The 19,520-nt window shown below is 41.9% G+C and overlaps 2 protein-coding genes across 5 annotated transcripts in view; both read left to right on the top strand.

The window, feature by feature from the left end:
- Positions 1–415: 415 nt before the first annotated feature.
- Positions 416–4,976, top strand: CLN8 (CLN8 transmembrane ER and ERGIC protein). Its single transcript, XM_050894833.1, has 2 exons — positions 416–1,021; positions 1,429–4,976. Exons 1-2 carry the CDS (start codon positions 479–481, stop codon positions 1,741–1,743), a joined length of 858 nt encoding a protein of 285 aa, XP_050750790.1. The 5' UTR covers positions 416–478; the 3' UTR covers positions 1,744–4,976.
- Positions 4,977–18,721: 13,745 nt separating this feature from the next.
- Positions 18,722–19,520, top strand: part of ARHGEF10 (Rho guanine nucleotide exchange factor 10) — a 114,736-nt gene continuing 113,937 nt past the window's right edge. For all 4 annotated transcript variants that reach the window (XM_050893456.1, XM_050893454.1, XM_050893457.1 and 1 more), the window contains exons 1-2: positions 18,722–18,841; positions 19,007–19,157. The gene's annotated coding sequence lies outside the window, so the exon portion shown is untranslated. The remainder of the gene's footprint in view (positions 18,842–19,006; positions 19,158–19,520) is intronic.

The raw sequence follows: 19,520 nt of genomic DNA, 5'->3' as shown, positions 1-19,520 counted from the left end.
GAGTAGGAGAATAACTGCCCACTGCTGTTCAAATACAAGTTTCATACGTAAGAAAACAGGGTTTGCTTCCTGTATTTTCTCTTCCTCTTTCTTGTGTTCCTACTTTGCCTTCCTCAGCTTTTGTTTCAGTGCATTACTTTGTACTAGTATGGATTTTGCAGGCCAATTATTAATCTTAAACGCATTGCTTAGGTTTTTTTGTCCATCTGTCTACCTGTCTTTAGGATGACTGTGCCTAATGGCAACAGGACCAAAGTCATACCTGCAGTGGAAGTGAGTTCTCTATGGTTTAGAAGCTGTGTATATGGATGACTTAAAAATTCACTTAATTTTTTTTTCTCGTTGTTCCAGATGGAAAAGAAGAGTTCATGGTTTCTGGTTTGCATGATAGCAGAGGCTGAGCAGGCATAAAGGAGACTATAGTGCAGGTGAGAAGTCTCAAGCCCCTTGCAAGGCTTTGCTCTGTAAAAAAGAAGAAATGAATCCTACAAATGATGATCCAGTGTTTGGGACAATTTTTGACTGGGACTATCTCTTATGGGAAGTTCGTTTGACATTTTTAACTGCTGGTTTTTTAATCTACTTGGGAGTATTTCTTCTGTCTCACTGGTTGTCTTCATGGAGAAGTACCACTTATCGTGCCTTGTACGCAAAGGAGAAGGTGTTTTGGAATATGGCAGTCACACGTGGCGTGTTTGGACTTCAGAGTTGTGTTGCTGGGTTATGGGCTTTGCTCATAGATCCTGTTTTTCATGCAGATAAAGTGTATTCACAGCAAAAGTGGAGTTGGTTTAACTGCTTAATAGCTGCTGGATTTTTCTTGTTTGAAAATGTAGCTGTTCACATGTCCAACATTATTTTTAGAACATTTGATGTGTTCTTGGTAGTTCATCACTTGCTTGCTTTTGGTGGCTTGGCTGGTCTAGTAATTAATGTGAAATCTGGACATTATCTGCCTTTGATGGGAATGTTGCTGGAGATGAGTACTCCCTCAACGTGCATTTCCTGGATGCTTCTAAAGGTAAGAACGTGATAATTTTCAAATTATGTTTGTAACAGTTTTCATGCATCTTACTTGTCCATAGGTAATCTGTGTGGTTTGTCTAGATAGCTTTTCAGCAAAACTGCATTCATCTGAGTGATATCCATGTTACTGTGATAACCTGCTTTTGTCGTGATGATATTTCTGTAGTCCTCCATACAGGTTTCTGTGTGATGCTGTGTGCATGTGGATAGTGAGATGGTATAGATTCATTCTGAGTTTGGGATGCCGTATGCATGTGGAATATCATAGCTCTACATGGAAAAAATGCCTGAGAGCGTGTGTACATGAAAGCTGGATATTTGCATTAGCTTTACAGATTCCTCAGTTCCTTATTTTGAAGTAACAATCTCACTTCTGCATACTTTCTGTTCTTGTTTTCCTAGGCTGGCTGTGCTAACACCTTTTTCTGGAAGGCAAACCAGTGGGTGATGATCCACCTATTTCACTGCCGCATGATTCTTACTTACCACATGTGGTGGGTGTGTATTTTCAATTGGAATTCTGTGATGGAAAATCTGGGACTTCTTCATTTTATTGTTTTATTCTCGGGATTATTTGCCGTTACACTAATACTTAACCCATACTGGACATACAAAAAAACCCAGCAACTCCTCAACCCAACTGACTGGAACTTTGAAAATAAAGCAATGGAAAATGGAAAATTAAATGGTGAAACACATCAAAAGAAGAGGATATAACACTGAAACAGCTGTTTCTTAGTAGGGTAGTGGAAGAATACAATGCAAAGTAATTCTTTGCCTGTGAACTAGAAGCTTTTGCAAGAAGCTCATTAACACAGTGATTCCTTGCTGGTAGTATTCTGTATGCATCAGAAGTATTTAAAAGCATTGTTTGTGTTTCATATGTGCATACACTTAAGATCTTCAGCCTCTTAGTTACGAATTACGCCAACAATTTTGTCAAGTTGGACAGTATTTCATGATTTAGTAGTGACATGCTCTCTAATGGCATCCTCTGTCCTAATGCTTCAAAGTGGCTTTACAGTTAATTTGTCTATTAAGTTCAGCTTGAATCCTATTTCACGTCGAAGATACTGATACTGGAAATTATGTTGTTTATTAAGATCAATTATGACCCAAGTTGGGTATGCATGGGTAGCTAGTTCCTGTGTGCCATTAAATCATTCCAAGTGGCTGAATTGGTCAGTGGTAGAATGCAGTCATGGCTGGGTTTTGGTTTTGGTTTTTTTTTTTTTTTTCTTTTAAGTGCACTTGAGGAAGGTAATTGTTTCAGTGTTCACTGTCAAAGTGAGCTGTAGTTTCCAGGTTGCCCTGGGTATGGGAGAAGTTCATATCCACCACAAACATGCGTGTGAGGATGGAGGCATTCGTTATGGTGGTCCCTTCTGGACTTGAAATCAATGAAATACAAGAGGCAACACCAGAATGTTTGACTCTGTTTTGTCCTTGAAAAGGTTGCTGGTTGATTAGTAAAATTATTTTCTTTGTAGGTACCACATGAGTGGTCATGCAATTAGTTCCACTAGTGCTCCTGTTATGGTTCCTCTTATTTTTGGAAATTCTCTTAATTATAGAGGGTCTTAGAATCTGAGGTGACTCCTCTGTGGAGGAAAGCCTGTATCACCTCCTTTAGGAGTTCAGTTGTTCTTTCAGTATTTTTATTTTACTTCAAAGAACATACAAAGTGACGCTAATGATCCTTTGCACTTTATCTGCCGCATCACTAAATCCTTCCTTGACCTAAGGAATAGGGTTGCTTTTTAGTCGGGGACTTGGCAAATTGTGGTGGATGTTCTCCCGCTAATAGTATTGGTCTGATGGTTCCTGGGTGAAATGTTGGACAGCGGATGAAGGTATAAAGATCACGATAGAAGAGAGTGACGCCTAGTGGCAGGAGAATGACAAAGATATTAATTAGTTTTGGCGCACTGAACTAGTGAGATAAAAAGCCCGTCATTTGAAACTTTGTTGTATAGTGTGACGTGACTGCTACACAGATTTATTTTCCAAAGTAATAAGACTGGGCAAGCCCAAGCTGTGAAGAGTTTTAGGTCAAGGCATGTGTTAGAGGCTTTGTGTACTGATCTGTGGTGGAGCATTTTTGTTCCAAATGCATTGTTGTTTTAAATGTGTAAAGGAAGCACTGTTTGGTGTAAACAACCCCATTTCATTAATTTTTGGTGAGAATGTCTTTGATTTTGTTCTGAGTGAAGGGAGGAAGCTAGTGGTCAGGTTGCTGTGTTCCCTAATTCACTTTGTGTGAGCACAGAGTTGAAGAGCTGCTCTGTGAGGGAGAGGAAGCTTCTTACTGTTAGGTCACAAATGTATAGCCAGATCTTGTTGATAATGACAAAGTAGTGAGTATCTGAAATTGCCCGTTCAAAACCAGGCGGAGAGGGTCATAGTAATTTTACACAGCAACCCTATCTGTTATTCTGCTGATATTCAATAGAGGAAATCTAAATGTTGTGCTACCTTCTTATTTCTAAGCAGGCCAGAATGAGGTTGCAGTGTTCTGGCAGTGTTGCCTGTCTGGATGCCATCCTATAGAAAAAAGGGTTCTCTAAAGCTTGAAATTATGTACCTCTCCTGAGGGGTTGTGTGTGGGAGAGTAATGTTAAAAGTACTTTAGAAGAAAACAGAGGGATGAATTCCTCAGAAACAGAACCTAAATATGTGATCCAAAGGCATATCTTGCAGAATCCAAACCTCACTTACAGGAGTTCCAGGGGGGAAGGCAGAGGGTAAGTCACCAGATACCAAAATGATGGTGTGCTCTATGCAGCTTAAAACTTAAAAGGTTTGGATTCGATAAAACAAGGTAATAATTATAAAAATCTCAGCTACAGAATTCTGAAGAATCCTGACAGAAAATGGAAGCATCAGAAGAGAAATAAGTTTGGGCCAATGTGTAATTCTTATAGCGGCTGGCTAAAGGAGGTGAAGTTTCTATGTACTAAAATAAAAGAATATGGAGGGTCGGGGTTAGTAGTGAATTTGGGACTAAAAATTAGGTGTGGTCCAAGCAGACAGGTTGATAGTTATGTCAGTGGCACCAGACTTCTAAAGTTTAATATTTTTTATTATTAATTTGTGTAATGTTATTAAGTGGATTTTAAATCTTTCATTAAAAGTATTTTTTATCATAAGGCAAGCTTTTTAGTATGCATCTTAGTGTGAGTTTTTTCATGCAAAGACTGTTATGGCATATCTCAAAAATCTTTTGCATGTCTTAACTATATAAATAATAATACCTAAGAGCACCTGTTACTGCTAGACCTGCTAGAACAAGAGAGCAATGCAATAAAGCAAATAACAGCACTCATTTTATTTCTGTTGGTTTGAGGGGCGAGAGGATTTTATGGTCCAGCTAGAAATATAACAGGACATAAAAATACCGACAACCTTTCTTCTTCATCTTGATGGCCTGGAGTTGGAGTTACCAGTCCTGTTACACAGAGCCTCTTTTTTTAATACTCGCGTGTTTTCTTCACTGCCTTTTGGCTGCTCCCTTCAAGAGGATTTTCTGGTTTATGATTGTGGATGACTCTCTCGTTGCTCTAAAACAAGACTGAAAAAGTTCTCTAACTGAGGGTTGTGGTGTCTAATTACTCATAACTAAGTGCTGCTTTTCAACCCAAAGGTAGACTAGCCATAGTTTGTTTTTAAATTTTGTTAATGTGAAACTAGTCCCAGTCCTGTTGGGCCTCTGTTATAAGGCCTCATCTGCAATCTGATGTAGAAAAATTCACAGTCAGCTTCAGTAGTGGCTGGATCAGGTTACAGGGTGTGCTGCTGCCATGATTTGGAAAACTCTTGCATAGTATGTTTTGGGTGAATTTTTTGTTTGCCTAGGTGACTATTAGAGACTTCATGCTGCATTCTTCTTGGACAAGCTTATTCAAGGAGTGCTGTTTGTGTCACCTTTCTGGCTGAAGTTTTTTTTTTTTTTTTAAAAACCCAAAAGACCCAAAACAAACAACAAATTATGATGGGGATGGGGGTGTTTGGTGGGTTTTTTTTGGTTTGTTTATTTTTTAAAGAAAAATGTCTGATCTAAGACACCCTGGCCAGGCATCTGGTTCTTAGTGTTTTCATACAGCATTCCTAAATCACAGTTTGTGTTTGCCTCCATTTGTGTCCTGTCTTATGTTTTTTCCAAAACCTGTCATCGTTTCCCCTCCCACCCACCAATTTTTCTATAATATTTACTCTTACTTGCAGTACTGGTTATGATCCTACAGCAATCACATTACCACAGTGACATCTTTGTCTAATAGTTTTTAGTACATACTGTTGGGCCCTTCTTCCGCTAAATAACCATGTCCAAATCTTTCAGGTTTTTTTGCTTTTTCCTGATGACACTGATTAAATATTGATGTCATGTACAGTTATAAGACACCTTTCTTAACCTCAGGGAGACTCCCACTTAAAGTGAATTTAGAAGTGTTAAGCAAATTCAAGTCTGCTCTTGTACAATATAACATTTGTTGAATTGTACAGCATCTTTACACTGTGTACATAAATAAAAGTATTTTATTGAATAATTGTCTACTGTGAGTTTCATTTACTGGTGAAAATAATGCCTATTATTTTTTACTTGCTAAGTAGACTAAGCTTAAACAGTTTTTGCAGTGCATGCACTAAAAAGGTGACTTGTTTATTTCGAAGTATTTGGTTAAACTTGACAAAGGTAATGTCATATCTATGGAAATAGCTATAAACCCTTGTAAACTAATGTCCCTTCACCAACATTTAACTTATTAACATAAGCATGTTTAGTTACATGACTAAAACACTAGAAGCTGTGCTATACATAAGTATGTATTAAAAACAGTTAAAAAGCATCACTTGGAAACGACCCTTCTGGCTTGTGTATTTGAAGTGTGTGGTCCATTTTTGCATTAGGCTTTAACTGTGAAGACACTTCATTTGGTACCGCATGACACTTCATGGTTTAGTATAAGCCACCTTAATTTTTTTTTTTTTTCAAATAATATCTCATTGCTAGATAACAAGATACACATTTAATGCTGAGAATTGTGTGTCTTGCATGGTGCTTTGCAGGAGTTGAATTCCTGATGCTTTTTAGCATTAGTGAGTTGAAGGAAAATAGCGTCATTACTGGCATTTTAATTATTCTTATAAGAATGCACTGTGTAAGCAACTGACTGGCATAATTTTGCTAGCTGCCTCTGCAGTGAAGTCCCCAAGATTAATTGAAGCAGAACTAAGACATTCATGTGTAAAGCTCCACTAACTGTGGAATGTGTGTGGGTAGAGACTGGGATGAGAAGAACAATGCATAATAGTATTTGTATGAATGAAGTCCTTTTTTTTGGTAATAATCTGTGAAAGGAATTTAAATTTTATTAATGTTTTGCTATTCAGATGTTTTCAATTAATAGGTAAATATATTTTACTTAGTTCTTACCATATTCCCAGAAAAGTATTAGAGCACATTTATGCTGACGGTGTTATTCGGCAATTACAATCTTTTGATCTTGTGTCATGGCACTGGTATTTAAGTTGATAACTTGGAACAAAAAATAAGTGACGGTCATTAATTAAGTAAATTATGCCTGTTGCTCTAGTTGTCAGCCCCCAGATGGGTTTCCAGTGTTGGAAGAGACATTGCATGCTCTGGATCTGATTGACTACTTAGTGTGTCCTGCTAGTGGTAGCGTTACAGACCAGAAAAAAATGTTCTTGCAGCACATTGTGCCTTCCTGTTTTCCGTAAGTAAAACAGTGCTGAGTGAGGTGGAATGGCAAAGATAATGATGCAGCAAATGTGCAAGGACATAACAGTGTTCAAGGTGGCGGACAGGCCTAGCTTGAAAGGAAAGGAGTGGGGCCTGCTCACATGTCCACAACGAAGATGAAAGCAAGGAAATCGGCTGTGCCATTGCTTGCTGTTACCTCTGTGTGTATGTTCTGATGAGCCAGCTAGGGTCACTTCTGAGTCCTTAAGGATGTGACCTGAGCAGAGAGAGTGGAAATCTAATACTAGCTTTATCAGATAAAGAACGCGTTACTTCTGCTCTGAAATATTTATTTCCTCATATGATTCTCTTTTTAGCTGCCTCTGCTCCTTTGAATGCTTAGTTCACATCAGAGTGCCATATAAGCTGACACTGTTTTCACCAATATGTTCTCTGACATTTACTGTAAAGACTTGTGAGGATGTGCCTTGTTTTAGTACTGATAATTGATTGTGGCAGCTCCAGGTACTCACTCGGCCTGACTTTTATATTGCTATTGCTATATAGGTCTGCAACTTCCCTCTCCTGCTTTGCTACTTCTGCTGCCAAAAGCACTTTACTGTGTGAACACTGCATTTTGTCACCAAAGCTGTGCTCACTGAAGTTTAAGCATGGCGCTTGCACCGAGCAGGGGAAAAAATACACCAGAGAGAGGGCTAATTTTGTATAAGGTAGAGGGTTGACTTTCCTACATTTCTGGACCATGCAGTTCTGCTGTCAGGATCTTTTAAGAGTAAATCAAGGTGATAACTATGATACCTTGAAAAACAAAGCCATGCAGGCAAACTACAAAAGTACACAGAAGTGGTTTGTATGGAGTAGACATGGAGCATCTAACAAGAGCTTGATCATCTTGTCCTGTGGGTCATATTTACAGGAAGAAAGTGTATCCTGGAAAGCAGCAGTAGCCTTGCTTAGGAGTCATAGCAAATAAATATGAAATAAATTAGGAGGCTTTAGGATGAGGTAGCTGAGGCTGGTTGTTACGTTGTACAGTGCTGACCAGGCTGCAGTTGGACATTGAATATGTAGATTGTCTGATGCTTTAACTTTTTTTTTTTTTTTCCCCTCAGCAGCATACTGTTTTAAGTATCACTGTGACACTGGTTGAAGATAAGTTTGAGGACCTTTTTTAGGACATCAAAGTTCCCAAGCAATGTATTGCCCAAGGCTGAAGGAGCCTACAGTGTGTTCTAATTTATAGTAATTTATTCTTGCATTATCATTGCATTTTTATCTTACATAATTATTTTTTACCCTTGGAGGCTCTTTTGCATATTCATGAGTACAAATCAATCTGCTCTTTTATTTTCCTAGCCGTCCTAATACTTTTTATTTGCCACTTTTCCCACTTGAATTCCTTTTTCTTAAATGTTGGCAGCTTAGAGTTGTACATAGTATTTCATAAAAAGTCTTCTCAGTACCTTGTATTACACTAGTCCTTCCTTTCCACCACTGGAAATAGCTCTGCTTCAGCCAAAGGTTGCATTTGTCTTTCACGGTTGCATGACCTTAGTGCTTCATGGTCCTCCTGTGACAATGAATTCATTCAAGTTTTTCCCTTCCTCAGCTTCAGAACGAAGCAGAGCCATCAGAATGTGCCAAAATAACCAAAAATAGGAATTTTGTGTTATAAGAGTAACTTGTGCATATTACTGTACTGGGTGCAGGTGCCCAGGCGTTGGCAGCAGGGGCTGCACGAGCGGCCTCTGTGAGGAGAGGCTGAGGCTGCCCCGTGCCAAACACAGCCGGTTCCAGCCGGCTCCAACCGACCCACCGCAGGGCACAGCTGAGCCCAGCAGCCAGATGGTGGTGCCTCTAAAGGAGTGTATGTAAGAAAGGGCAAAAACATGACACAGGCAAAATGAGGAGTAAGGAAAAAAGTGAGAGTAATCAACTCTGCAGACACCAAGCTGAGAGGAGGAGGGGGAGGAGGCGCTCCAGGCGCCGGAGCAGAGATTCCCCTGCAGCCTCTGGTGGAGCCCACAAAGGAGCAGGTTTTTCCTGAAGGACTGCAGCCTGTGGGAAGGACCCACGCTGGAGCAGGGGAGAAATGTGAGGAGGAAGGAGAGGCAGAGGAGCTGTTATGGACTGACCACAACCCCCATGCCCCTCGGAGTGGGGGAGGCAGAGGAGTTGGGAAAGAAGGAGTGGAGTTGAGCCTGGGAAGAAAGGTGGGGGGGAAGCTGTTTTTACTTTTGTCTTTGTTTCTCACCATCCTACTCTAATTTTAATTGGCAATAAATGAAATGTCGCCAAGTTGAGTCTGTTTGGCCCATGACAGTAGCTGCTAAGTGATCTCCCTGTCTTCATTTTGCCCCACGAGCTTTCCATTTTATCTTCTCCCCCTGCCCTGTTGAGGAGAGGGAGTGAGAGTGGCTGGGTGGGGGTCTGGCTGCTGGCCAAGGTCAACTCACCACAATAACTTATGGCATCAGCTGTACTATCACTCATGTGCCACCCATGACAACAAGGAACTGATGTAACACAAGGACTCTGGTGCTCAGGAATATTAAAGTTTAGGAAAATTTGTACCTAGTCTGTCTGAATTGGCAGTCTGAGAATTTGACTTGCAAAGACTCCTTGTAAGCAGAGAGTTTTTGAAGGCGTTCATGAAAGAAGTTCTAGTGCTGGTAAAACATCACAGTATAACATCAGGTTAACCTGTACTGGTATGCTCAGAATTGACAAACTGTCTCCCAGTAGTGGCGCTGGTGCTTCAGGGAGACCTGGAAGACAGGCCAGCAGTAGGCATCATCTAGAACGTAAATGAGCAATGCTTTTATAAAACCAAATGTTATTTTGATGTAATAGTCTGAATTTAAGAAAGCTGTGTGGTTTGCCTTTTTAAAAAATTATTTTTATATAATATAAAAATTAAGAAAAGTATTGTCACTCGACATTGTTTGGTAAGGAAAGTAGAGGGGACCTATAACTTTACAAGGCTCCAGCACTAGTTCTGCAGATGCTCAAGCAAGGCCGTTGGATGTTCTGGCTTTGAGTGGTTTCTGAAGGATTACAGTAAGCAGATGACATACTGTCTTTGTGGGGGAGAACAACAGAAGAAACAATTTCTGAATATCCAGTGGATGAAAACTCCCTAAGAGAAAGTGCCAGCTACATCACCTGGTAAACAGAAGGAAGAAACTGAGAAAATCAGGCTTCATTGGAGAACTTGGTAACCTCAGTTTTAGTTATCTTGTTCAGATTTCATGCAATGTTTTGGAAAGCAAGCCACAGGAACAATGTCATATGTCCTTAGGTGTCATAAATTTAAGTTTACATTCAACCACCTCAGTTTCCATGGAGAGAGAAAAAAGGGGTCCCTTCACAGCATTGTGTCACGTGGGCCAGGACATTGCTCAGTGTCCATGGTGTCATTAAGCTGCACAGTACACATCCTGGAGTAGATGCATGACCTATGGTAGCTTGGAGGCGAGAGGTATCTTTGCTGAAGCCCCAGTAAGCAGCGATGAGAGCAAGTAAATTCTGGTGAGGTCTCATACATGTATCACCAGTAAAACCAATTTAAACATCATCTTAGGACCTGGTTATGAAAAGCATCGTGTTAACTCTGGAGACAGCCATTATCTGTACTCTAATTATCGACAACTAATTATGGGTGGATAAATAATGAATTTGTGATTGCAATGATTAGGGTGCTAATTATGACTGCTAATAGGATGTTGCCTTAGAAAATAGTAGGAAGAATGCAAGTTATTTTGGAAGTTAGTTTTGCTTTTTTACAAGTTGATCTGCTATCGTTGGATTTGTCCAACAAGGTTTCCACAGCGACCTATTCTTGGAATTAGAGAAGGATATTTATGTATGGTCACCAGAATCAACAAAGTGGTTGTCAAAGATCAAAAGTGTTCAGAAAAGAACTACAGGAAGGATTTGAAGTTTGTCTCTCTAACAGTGAAAGATAATTATGAAAGGGAGAAATTAATGCACATGGATAATGAGCTGGCTGCCAAAAGGAGAAGGATATTGCTAGTAAATGATATTTTTAATCATGGAATTGAGCTAGTTGTACTTAGTCTAGATATGTGTCTGTTCTTTAATGTGGCCTCTAATGATAAGCAGTTATTAAACAGTTTGCCAAAGACTGATTCCCTGCCATTTCACCTCCTGAAATGATAGCTGGATGTGAGTGAAGTGCAACACATGTAAAGAATTACAGAAACAACAGGATGAAGTGGTCTCTCTGCTGGAAGCTGAACTGAATGCCATAATGGTATTCCTGGCCTTAACCTTTACATATGGCCCAATTTTCTCTTCTCATTTGCTTTCTTATGTAGAGCCTGTAGAGCTATGTGAGAACTATTTTAAGTTCACACTGTGATGAACTGCATTAAGAAGAAATAACTTTGTGAAAACGGAAAATTTTTGAAAGTAATATGTGGCAGGCTGACCCTGGCTGGATGCCAGGTGCCCACCAAAGCTGCTCTATCACTCCCCCTCCTCAACTGGACAGGGGAGAGAAAATATTACGAAAGGCTCGTGGGTTGAGATAAGGACAGGGAGATCACTCACCTATTACCATCACGGGCGAAACAGACTCGACTTGGGGAAAAAAAATAATTTATTACTAGTCAAATCAGAATAATGAGAAATAAAATCAAATCTTAAAAACACCTTCCCCCCACCCCCCCTCCCTTCTTCCCAGGCTTAACTTTACTCCTGAATTTTCCACCTCCTCCCCCCCGAGCGGCGCAGGGGGACGGGGAATGGGGGTTGCGGTCAGTTCACCACACGTTGTTTCTGCCGCTCCTCCCTCCTCAGGGGGAGGACTCCTCACACTCTTCCCCTGCTCCAGCGTGGGGTCCCTCCCACAGGAGACAGTCCTCCACAAACTTCTCCAACGTGAGTCCTTCCCATGGGCTGCAGTTCTTCACGAACTGCTCCAGCATGGGTCCCTTCCATAGGGTGCAGTCCTTCAGGAACAGACTGCTCCAGCGAGGGTCCCCCGCGGGGTCACAAGTCCTGCCAGCAAACCTGCTCCAGCGTGGGTTCCTCTCTCCACGGGGCCATGGGTCCGCAGGTCCTTCCAGGAGCCTGCTCCAGCGTGGGCTTCCCACGGGGTCACAGCCTCCTTTGGACGCATCCACCTGCTCGGGTGTGGGGTCCTCCACAGGCTGCAGGTGGATATCTGCTCCACCGTGGATCTCCATGGGCTGCAGGGGGACAGCCTGCCTCACCATGGTCTTCACCACGGGCTGCAGGGGAATCTCTGCTCTGGTGCCTGGAGCACCTCCTCCCCCTCCTTCTTCCCTGACCTTGGTGTCTGCAGAGTTGTTTCTCTCACGAATTCTCACTCCTCTCTCTCGCTGCGACTGCTACTCCCTGTAACTTCTCCCTTTCTTAAATCTGTTATCACAGAGGCGCTACCACTGTTGCTGATGGTCTCGGCCTTGGCCAGCGGCGGGTCCGTCTTGGAGCCAGCTGGCATTGGCTTTGTTGAACATAGGGGAAGCTTCTGGCATCTTCTCATAGAAGCCACCCCTATAGCCCCCCTCCGCTACCAAAACCTTGCCACGCAAACCCAATACATAATACCTTTAAATATTTACTTTGGAATTCAGGTTGTATGAACCCACACGAAGACATGGGATAGTTGTGAAGATATGTGTTGTTAAACTATAGACAAATGAAAAATGTAGAAAAAAGGTGGATTAATCACATGTCTTTTGAAATGCCACCATTTTCTACTAACATTTTCATGTAATGATAATGAATTTACTATACCTGGGCATATTTCGTTATTGGCTGTAGCATGAATGCACTTAAATAGGCAAGGATCACTGCTGGATGATGCGTGGATCTTTGAACAGCATTTAGCTTGAAGTTTTCGTGCTTAAAAGTGGTCCAAAGATTTTAAATAATATTTAACAATATTAAATAGTTGTAATTGATGTCAAGGACTTATAATGTATTTAAGGACTTACAATGTACTTAAGAGCATTTATTTTCATGGAAGTGTGACAGGATGCGTACATGGATATATTGTAAAGTACACATTTTCAAAATGCATCTTGCAAATTTTTTTTTCAGTTTTATGGAAGGGGCACATTCAGTCCTGAATCGTATTTACGTGAATGTACAGGTGGTTGACGTTACTTCCAGGATAAGCATTATGTGCTTGCGTGACACGGGCTTTGAGTGGCTGTGTGGTTGACTTGGTCAGTACTGGTCTGCAGTGGTACTTGCTGTGAGGAAAGTCACACGGGAAGGATGAGAAAAGAGCAAAGATCTAAAGGTTAGGTATGAGGTGCCAGCATCGCTAGAAAACCTTTAATTTTGAAAACTATTACGAGTTTCAAGTGAAAAATGAGATTAAATTCCGAAATAGCTACCGCGGCCTAGTGTGCATCCTTGCACGCTCATGGGCTGTTCGTGAGAATGAGGCTGAGGGGAAAAAACGTCTGTCACGCGTGTGCCCAGTTCTCCGGTCCTGGGACCGGCTGGCCTCCCGCTCTCCCGCGGCCGGGCAGCTCTGCTCTTTGCCCGTTACACCGACGACCCCCGCATCCCTCTCCCTCTCGCTCCCCGGGGCTGCCCACCGCCAGCAGGTGCCCCTGGGGGCGCGGGGGTGGGCAGCGGGCCGGGCTCCCGCCCCGGCGGCGGTGTCACGTGCGGCGGCAGGAATGCGGCGGGGGTCCGGGGAGGGGGGGTGACGGGACACGACGACTGCCCGCCGCCGCCCGCCCCGCCCCGCTGCGACCGGCGGGCTGCTGCGCCAACCGGGAGGCGGCGGGGCCTCGCGCTGCCCCAATGGCGGCAGGCGCTGCCCGAAAGGCCCGGCAGCGGGCGGGGCGCGGCGGGCCGGGAGTCGCGGCGGCCCCGGGGAGGCGGTAACGGCAGCGGCGGCCGGAGCGAGGCGGGGGCTAGGCGGCTCCCCGCCAGGGCTCAGGAGCTCCGCTCGGCGGTGAGCGCGCGCGCGGCGGCGGCGGCAGCCCCCGGGCCGGGGCGGGCGGGCGGGCGGAGTGAGTGACGCGTCCGGGGAGCGGGGCAGCCGGCGGAGCGGAGCGGAGCGGGCCGGCCGGGCCGGGCCGGGCGGCGGCGGCGGCCTGAGAGCTCTTGGCGGCGGCGCTGGCCGTGGCGGAGGAGGTGGGTGTTCCCTCCGCGGCTGGCGGGGCCGCGGGCGGCTGCAGCCGGCGGGAGCGCCGGGGTCTCGCTCCGGTGTTAGTCACGGAAAGTTTCGTCCTTCGGGGCTGGGCTCGGTGTTTCGTGTGGAGAGACCCCTCCTCGTCCGGGAGCTGTCGTACCCCCGCTTCCCGCCGCCGTACCCGGGGCGCTGGGGGTGCCTCGGTGGGGCTGCGGAGAGCCCGCGGGTGGCAGCTGGGAATCTCTGCCCGCCTCGGTGGAGGAGAGGAAAACCCGATTTTTTTAAAATGTATTATTAAATAGGCTTTGCCAGTGTAACGCGGCTTGGCGAGTTAGTGAAGTGAGGGTGCAAGGAATCGTTAATAAACGCATTTACTCTTTTTCCAAACTTCTAGCTCTTAATCTTTGGTGAAGTTTCTTCCCCAGGGTTTTCGCTGGGGTTTTTGCTCGCGTGTGCGCCTCTTCGTGTTTGTTCTTCAGCATCGGGAGCTGCCCGGTTCCAGCTTCCCTTTTCCTTTTCATCAGGTACAGACAAGGCTATTGAAAATGCAGACTCCCGGGGGACTTGAGTTTCTTTCCTTCCCCCTTCTTAAAATCTGTGTTCAACACCAGCTTTGTAGTTGGCATCTGCAATTAAACTTGATTCCCGTTCTTGAAACGGGAAAGACACTTCGGCATGATAACAACTGTCCATTTCTGTATTTTTTTTCGAAGGAGGTTTTAAAATTGTCTTTGGTTTCTTTGTGATTAACTGTTGGAGGAGTTATATAGTTGCTTGTGGTGATCCCATACCATGTAGTTACTTTTGAAAGATGCCCTGTTCTTACAGGGTAAGGCAAGAACAGCTTTAAAAGATTGGCCAGTCGTTCACCTGGGCGAGTGAGTGAGCTTTGTCAATAGGCACTACCAGGTGCTTGGAAAGACAGCTATTAATAATTTGCCCGTAGCAAAGGCTTATTTTAAAGGCCTTTAGGTGGTGCTTGTATTTTTGACCAAAAAGATTTTTATTCATCCTAAATTCTGTCCTCTTTTATTTAAGTATTTGTTCAATCCTTCTTTTTTTTCCGAAAGCTACTAAGATAATGGCTTTTATCTTGTGCTAGCAGGTTTGAAGTTGTTTAACTGCAACATAAAAAGTATCTTTTTTTCAGTTGTGCAATTTAACTGTTACCATAAAAAGGTATAGGGTTTTTTTGCTTGAGTCAGGAAATAAGAAAGATTGACTGTTTAAAAACTGTCTCATGCTGAATAAATACAGTGAGGATATACCACCGTCTGTTAGTTTGTGACTATTATTATTGTAAAGAAAATAAATATTTTCCCAGAGCTTTTACTCTGCGTAGTGAACCCCAGTGAGCAATCTGTTCTGCAGTAGAAATGAAGTATTACATTTTTAAAATTTGCTGTTGGTACTCAGGAGACAGATTTATTGCCTGAACATGGGACATGTTGGGTGCCTACAGCTGCAAGCCCATTATTCTGGCAGGGGTTCTGGCTGTTCAGCTGTTTTCTTCAATGGGCTCTTCATTCTTTTCACTTGGGTGATCTGTTTGATCTTGATAATCTGTCTGACTTGCTTTGTTTAATTCATCTTGTCTTTTTTTTCCACCCGTGGGCTCAGTAGCCCATGAACTAGTTATATGTGTTTATCTCGTTATGAACAGTAGTTCTTTAGGCACTACCTTGAAATCTGATATTTCTGAAGGCCTTACAGTGAGATTTCAAGACTTTATAATATAGTCTACGGATTTCTTAGCTTGCCTGTGGTGGTGTATGTGAGACATGACCTACTACATGAGGTGTCCAGTGATGTCCTGTCCTGATGGGACAGGCACTGGGTGTCCAGTACATGGGGCTTTTGTGGCTGATACCCACAGGTGGATGTGGTGGGAGAAAGGACCGTGGAAGCAGATAGATGCTTGAGGAACATGCTGTCCTTCAGCTTAGTGCCAGGACCTGGCAGGATCCTGTCAATTTGGGCTTCGGGAGTTCATATGCCACAGGCTATGGAGAGGAGCCATAGCCTGTGTGATGGGTGTGTGCAGGCTGGCATCACAGCTCTGAGGCATTGAGACCAAATGTGCAAGTCTTGTGCTGTTCGCTTTGGCAGGTCAGTGGTGAGCGCACCAAAGTACTGAAGAGGGGGTTGCCTCCCTCCATGCCCATGCACAGGAGCCCTCTTCTGACCAGGAGCTATGGTTACGCTCAGCAGGTAGAGAGTAGATGGTTTCGCTCATCAGTAGACTGCCACAATCCTTTCCCAGAGTACAATACTGTGAAACAAGCTTTAACATTTATTGAGATTAACTTTAAAAATCCACAGTATTACATAAATAGTATTTAGATTCTCATTTTTATTGTGATTGAAATCAAGGGTCTAGGTTCCTCAGCATCTTGTTTTTTTTTTTTTTCTTCTAGCCCATTAACTTCAGTGGAAGTGTGCTGACTTACACCAGGTTGAAATACTGAGTCTAAACACTTATCTTAGTCATATGTCGAATATAAAAGGTTCTGATTATCCTAAACGTACTAGCTGTATAGCATGTCTTAAGTAAGGTACAGCCTTAGTTTTGAGTAGGCTGAATTTTTAATGCTAGCCATCACAGCTTTTTTTAAATGCTTTTGGAGTTTTCTAGTGTCTTTCAGTCTATTTAAGTTACTCTTTTTAACAGAGCTTTTTCTTTGTTTGTCTGTTTGTTTTCTTGATTATCATTTTATATGTATAAAATCTTGTACTGATTTTTTTTTTTTTTTTTCTTTTTGCCAGGACACTACTACTTACTGCCGGGGGAGGGATTGTCTTTTGTTTTCCATTTCTTTTACAATTGAGGGTATTTAGTCTCAGCATTAATAAATTTGATATGAAGAGATTTCAACACCAGAGGATTTCTTCAGTTGATTCTCAGCTGTTTAGGAGTCCTTGCATAGTTTATAAACATTTGAAGGAAGACAGCAAGCTTGTCTAAAACCTGAATGGCTGTTGTCAAACTTCGTAATTGTTAATGGAATTTAATGCAGCTGGGAATAGTGCATTACTCATTTGTAAAACAGGAAGTCTATTAACTGCTTTTATATAAAGTAGAAATTATTTTTAGAATCTGTTGTAGAAAATTTGTAAACTTCAGTCTGTTTCTGAAGAAGCCAGGAAACAAATTCTGCCATCCAGGAGGAGGAGGAGTAGTTTTGATTCAGACTTTCAGATTATATATTGTGCAGAGCTGCAGTCAGTTTATTCATGCATCCATAATACTACACTGCTCTCAGTTTTGTATGTGATGGAGAAATGAGCAGTGTGTGGTACTTTCTTCATCTTTACATATGTGGGATAGTAGTTTTCTTTCTGCTTCTGTAAAGTGACTTCTGTTTCACTTTTTGCTTTTTCTTTAATTATGTCTTTCCATTTTACAATTTTAGTTTAGAACTGTAGAAGGGATCTCATGGGGAATTGTCTTATGGCCTCTAAATTTAAAGGCATTTTTGAAACTGTCTTTCCATAAGTTCAGCTTCGTGGTGGCTTTTTGAGCCGCGAGTGCATTTCCGTAATATCCTTGGATGCTTCTTGTGGAATATCTGTTGCGGCAGTTGTCCCTTTGAGAAACTTCCTTTGGAGTTACAGTGTTAAGTTAAACGCTGTGAATGCAATTGTCAAGTGCGTCTTACTGTTTGAACATTTTGTATGTTATAATGGGGCAATAAACGAGGCTTCATTGATAGTGGTATGAATTAGTCTTTCATTTTGTATATATTTTACAACATGTGAGGGAGGCATTTTTCATATCCAAGACCACCTTTTGGTAAAATCAGCATCCATGACAGATATTTTTTCCACTCCTGTTCCTATTTGTACAAAGTCTTTCTTGTTATTACATCTGTTAGTGTGGAAAATTAATATTGGTAAATTCGTTTCTGAATCTAGAATTAGTTTAAAGTGTGGAAAAGCCTGGATGCTTGGAAATTGTCAGGGATTCATAAACTGAAGCCTGAGAATTACTTAGGGAGATTGCAGGCATGTTATGAGGGGGAGATGCTCTTTATAATAATAAGGAGGGGCGGTACATGGGCAAGATAAACCAAAGTTCTCATTATGGACCTATACAACTATGTCTTAATACTTTTTCTGTTTTCACATCTTTCTCAGTAGTGTCATTGTGTGAATATGTGGTTTGCAGAGAGCAGAATCTTGGGACTCAAGGTCTGTCACATACCTGTGGAAGGAAACTGCTGCATTATTAGCATCTTTTGAGATATAAATCACTTGGACATTTTCTTACAGTAAAGAATCTGAGTTTTACTCACACCAAAATACTTCAGGTTATTTTGAAACCAGGGACATGTAAAAGTACAACTTGTTTTTAAGGGAGTGATGACAAGTAATGCTAAACAAGATTTGAAAAATGTGTTTTCAAACTTGTGTTTTTGATGTAAAAACTTGATTCATGTTTTATTCTGAATTGCCTGAATCAGCAAGATTGTGGGAAGTGATGCATAACTGCACAACATTGATTCATGTCCTACATGTTTGCAGCTCAGTCAGGAAGCCTGAAGCTTAATGTCAAATGTGTGGGTGAAGCAGTTAACCAGAGCAAAATAGATTGTTCTACTTACGTGGTGCTGAATAGGGGCATTATCTTGGGAAAATCTGTTTCAATGACTTACTGTACTGTACAATACTTGTTACTTGGGACTGAACCATGAATACGAACTATTAGGATCCAAGCTCAAGGTCAAACATTCACTCTTATTTCTGTTCTGTAATCTTTTTTCTCAAAATGCTTTCAAAAAGATTGCAGAAATCACATGACTATTTTTTTTTCCTTAGGGATACAGAATATACATCTCAGAAATTTCAAGAAAGGGGATGAACATTATTTCCTCATCTGTAAAACAGGATCATAAGTGATTTGGAAGTAGAAGGCAATATTTAGATTTCCTGCTAGGACCACAGTGAGTTTTGAGCTTATGGCTCTTGACTTTATGTTTTTCACCATTTTAAAGCATTCAATGTCTCATCCTCAGTGTTCTTTTAGAATTTTATACATAATATTTAATGTTGTTGCAAACCATGGAATGACTAATTTGAATCTTAAAAACTTCACTTTTGAACTGTAGAAGGTGGAGAAGAAAGAGGTCTACTCGATCATTTCCAAATCAAGGAAAGAGTGAAGACCGTTGATGTTAGGACTAGATGCAGAACTTACGCTTCCACGGAAAACTGCTTTCCATTACACATTTTTTGAAGATGAGGGCTGTTTTTTTGCAGGTGCTGTTACTATTTTTCTTTCTCACTTTAATTGATGATTTAAAGGCTGCATTACCTGATTTCTGATTTATTTGAATAATATTTTGGTGTTAGAAAATCAACAAAGACTGTGTTATTTTTCTAGAGCATGCATTATGACTCTAATTTATGATTAGAAATGCATTTCCATCTTTTACTCCAGATAGTTATTTTAGAAACACAGGAATAAGAGTCTGTATTTATGTTCTTAATAACTTTATTCAAGTTGAAGAAAGGTGAAATAAATATGTTTAATTGGACACTTTTGTAATGATCAGATGTAATGGGTTGTCCTTGATGAGAAACAGTATGGTTACTTTTCCAAGGACAGTAATACCCAAAGAA

The sequence above is a fragment of the Gymnogyps californianus genome, chromosome 3, assembly GCF_018139145.2.
Source record: "Gymnogyps californianus isolate 813 chromosome 3, ASM1813914v2, whole genome shotgun sequence".
Taxonomy (NCBI): domain Eukaryota; kingdom Metazoa; phylum Chordata; class Aves; order Accipitriformes; family Cathartidae; genus Gymnogyps; species Gymnogyps californianus.
This window is presented reverse-complemented; position numbering and strand designations above follow the sequence as displayed.

Bases quoted from the DNA above. Each gene is read 5' to 3' on its own strand.
- CLN8 (XM_050894833.1), top strand. From the start codon at position 479: ATGAATCCTACAAATGATGATCCAGTGTTTGGGACAATTTTTGACTGG. The intron at 1,022-1,428 runs GTAAGAACGTGA...TTGTTTTCCTAG, and splicing joins TTTCCTGGATGCTTCTAAAG to GCTGGCTGTGCTAACACCTT.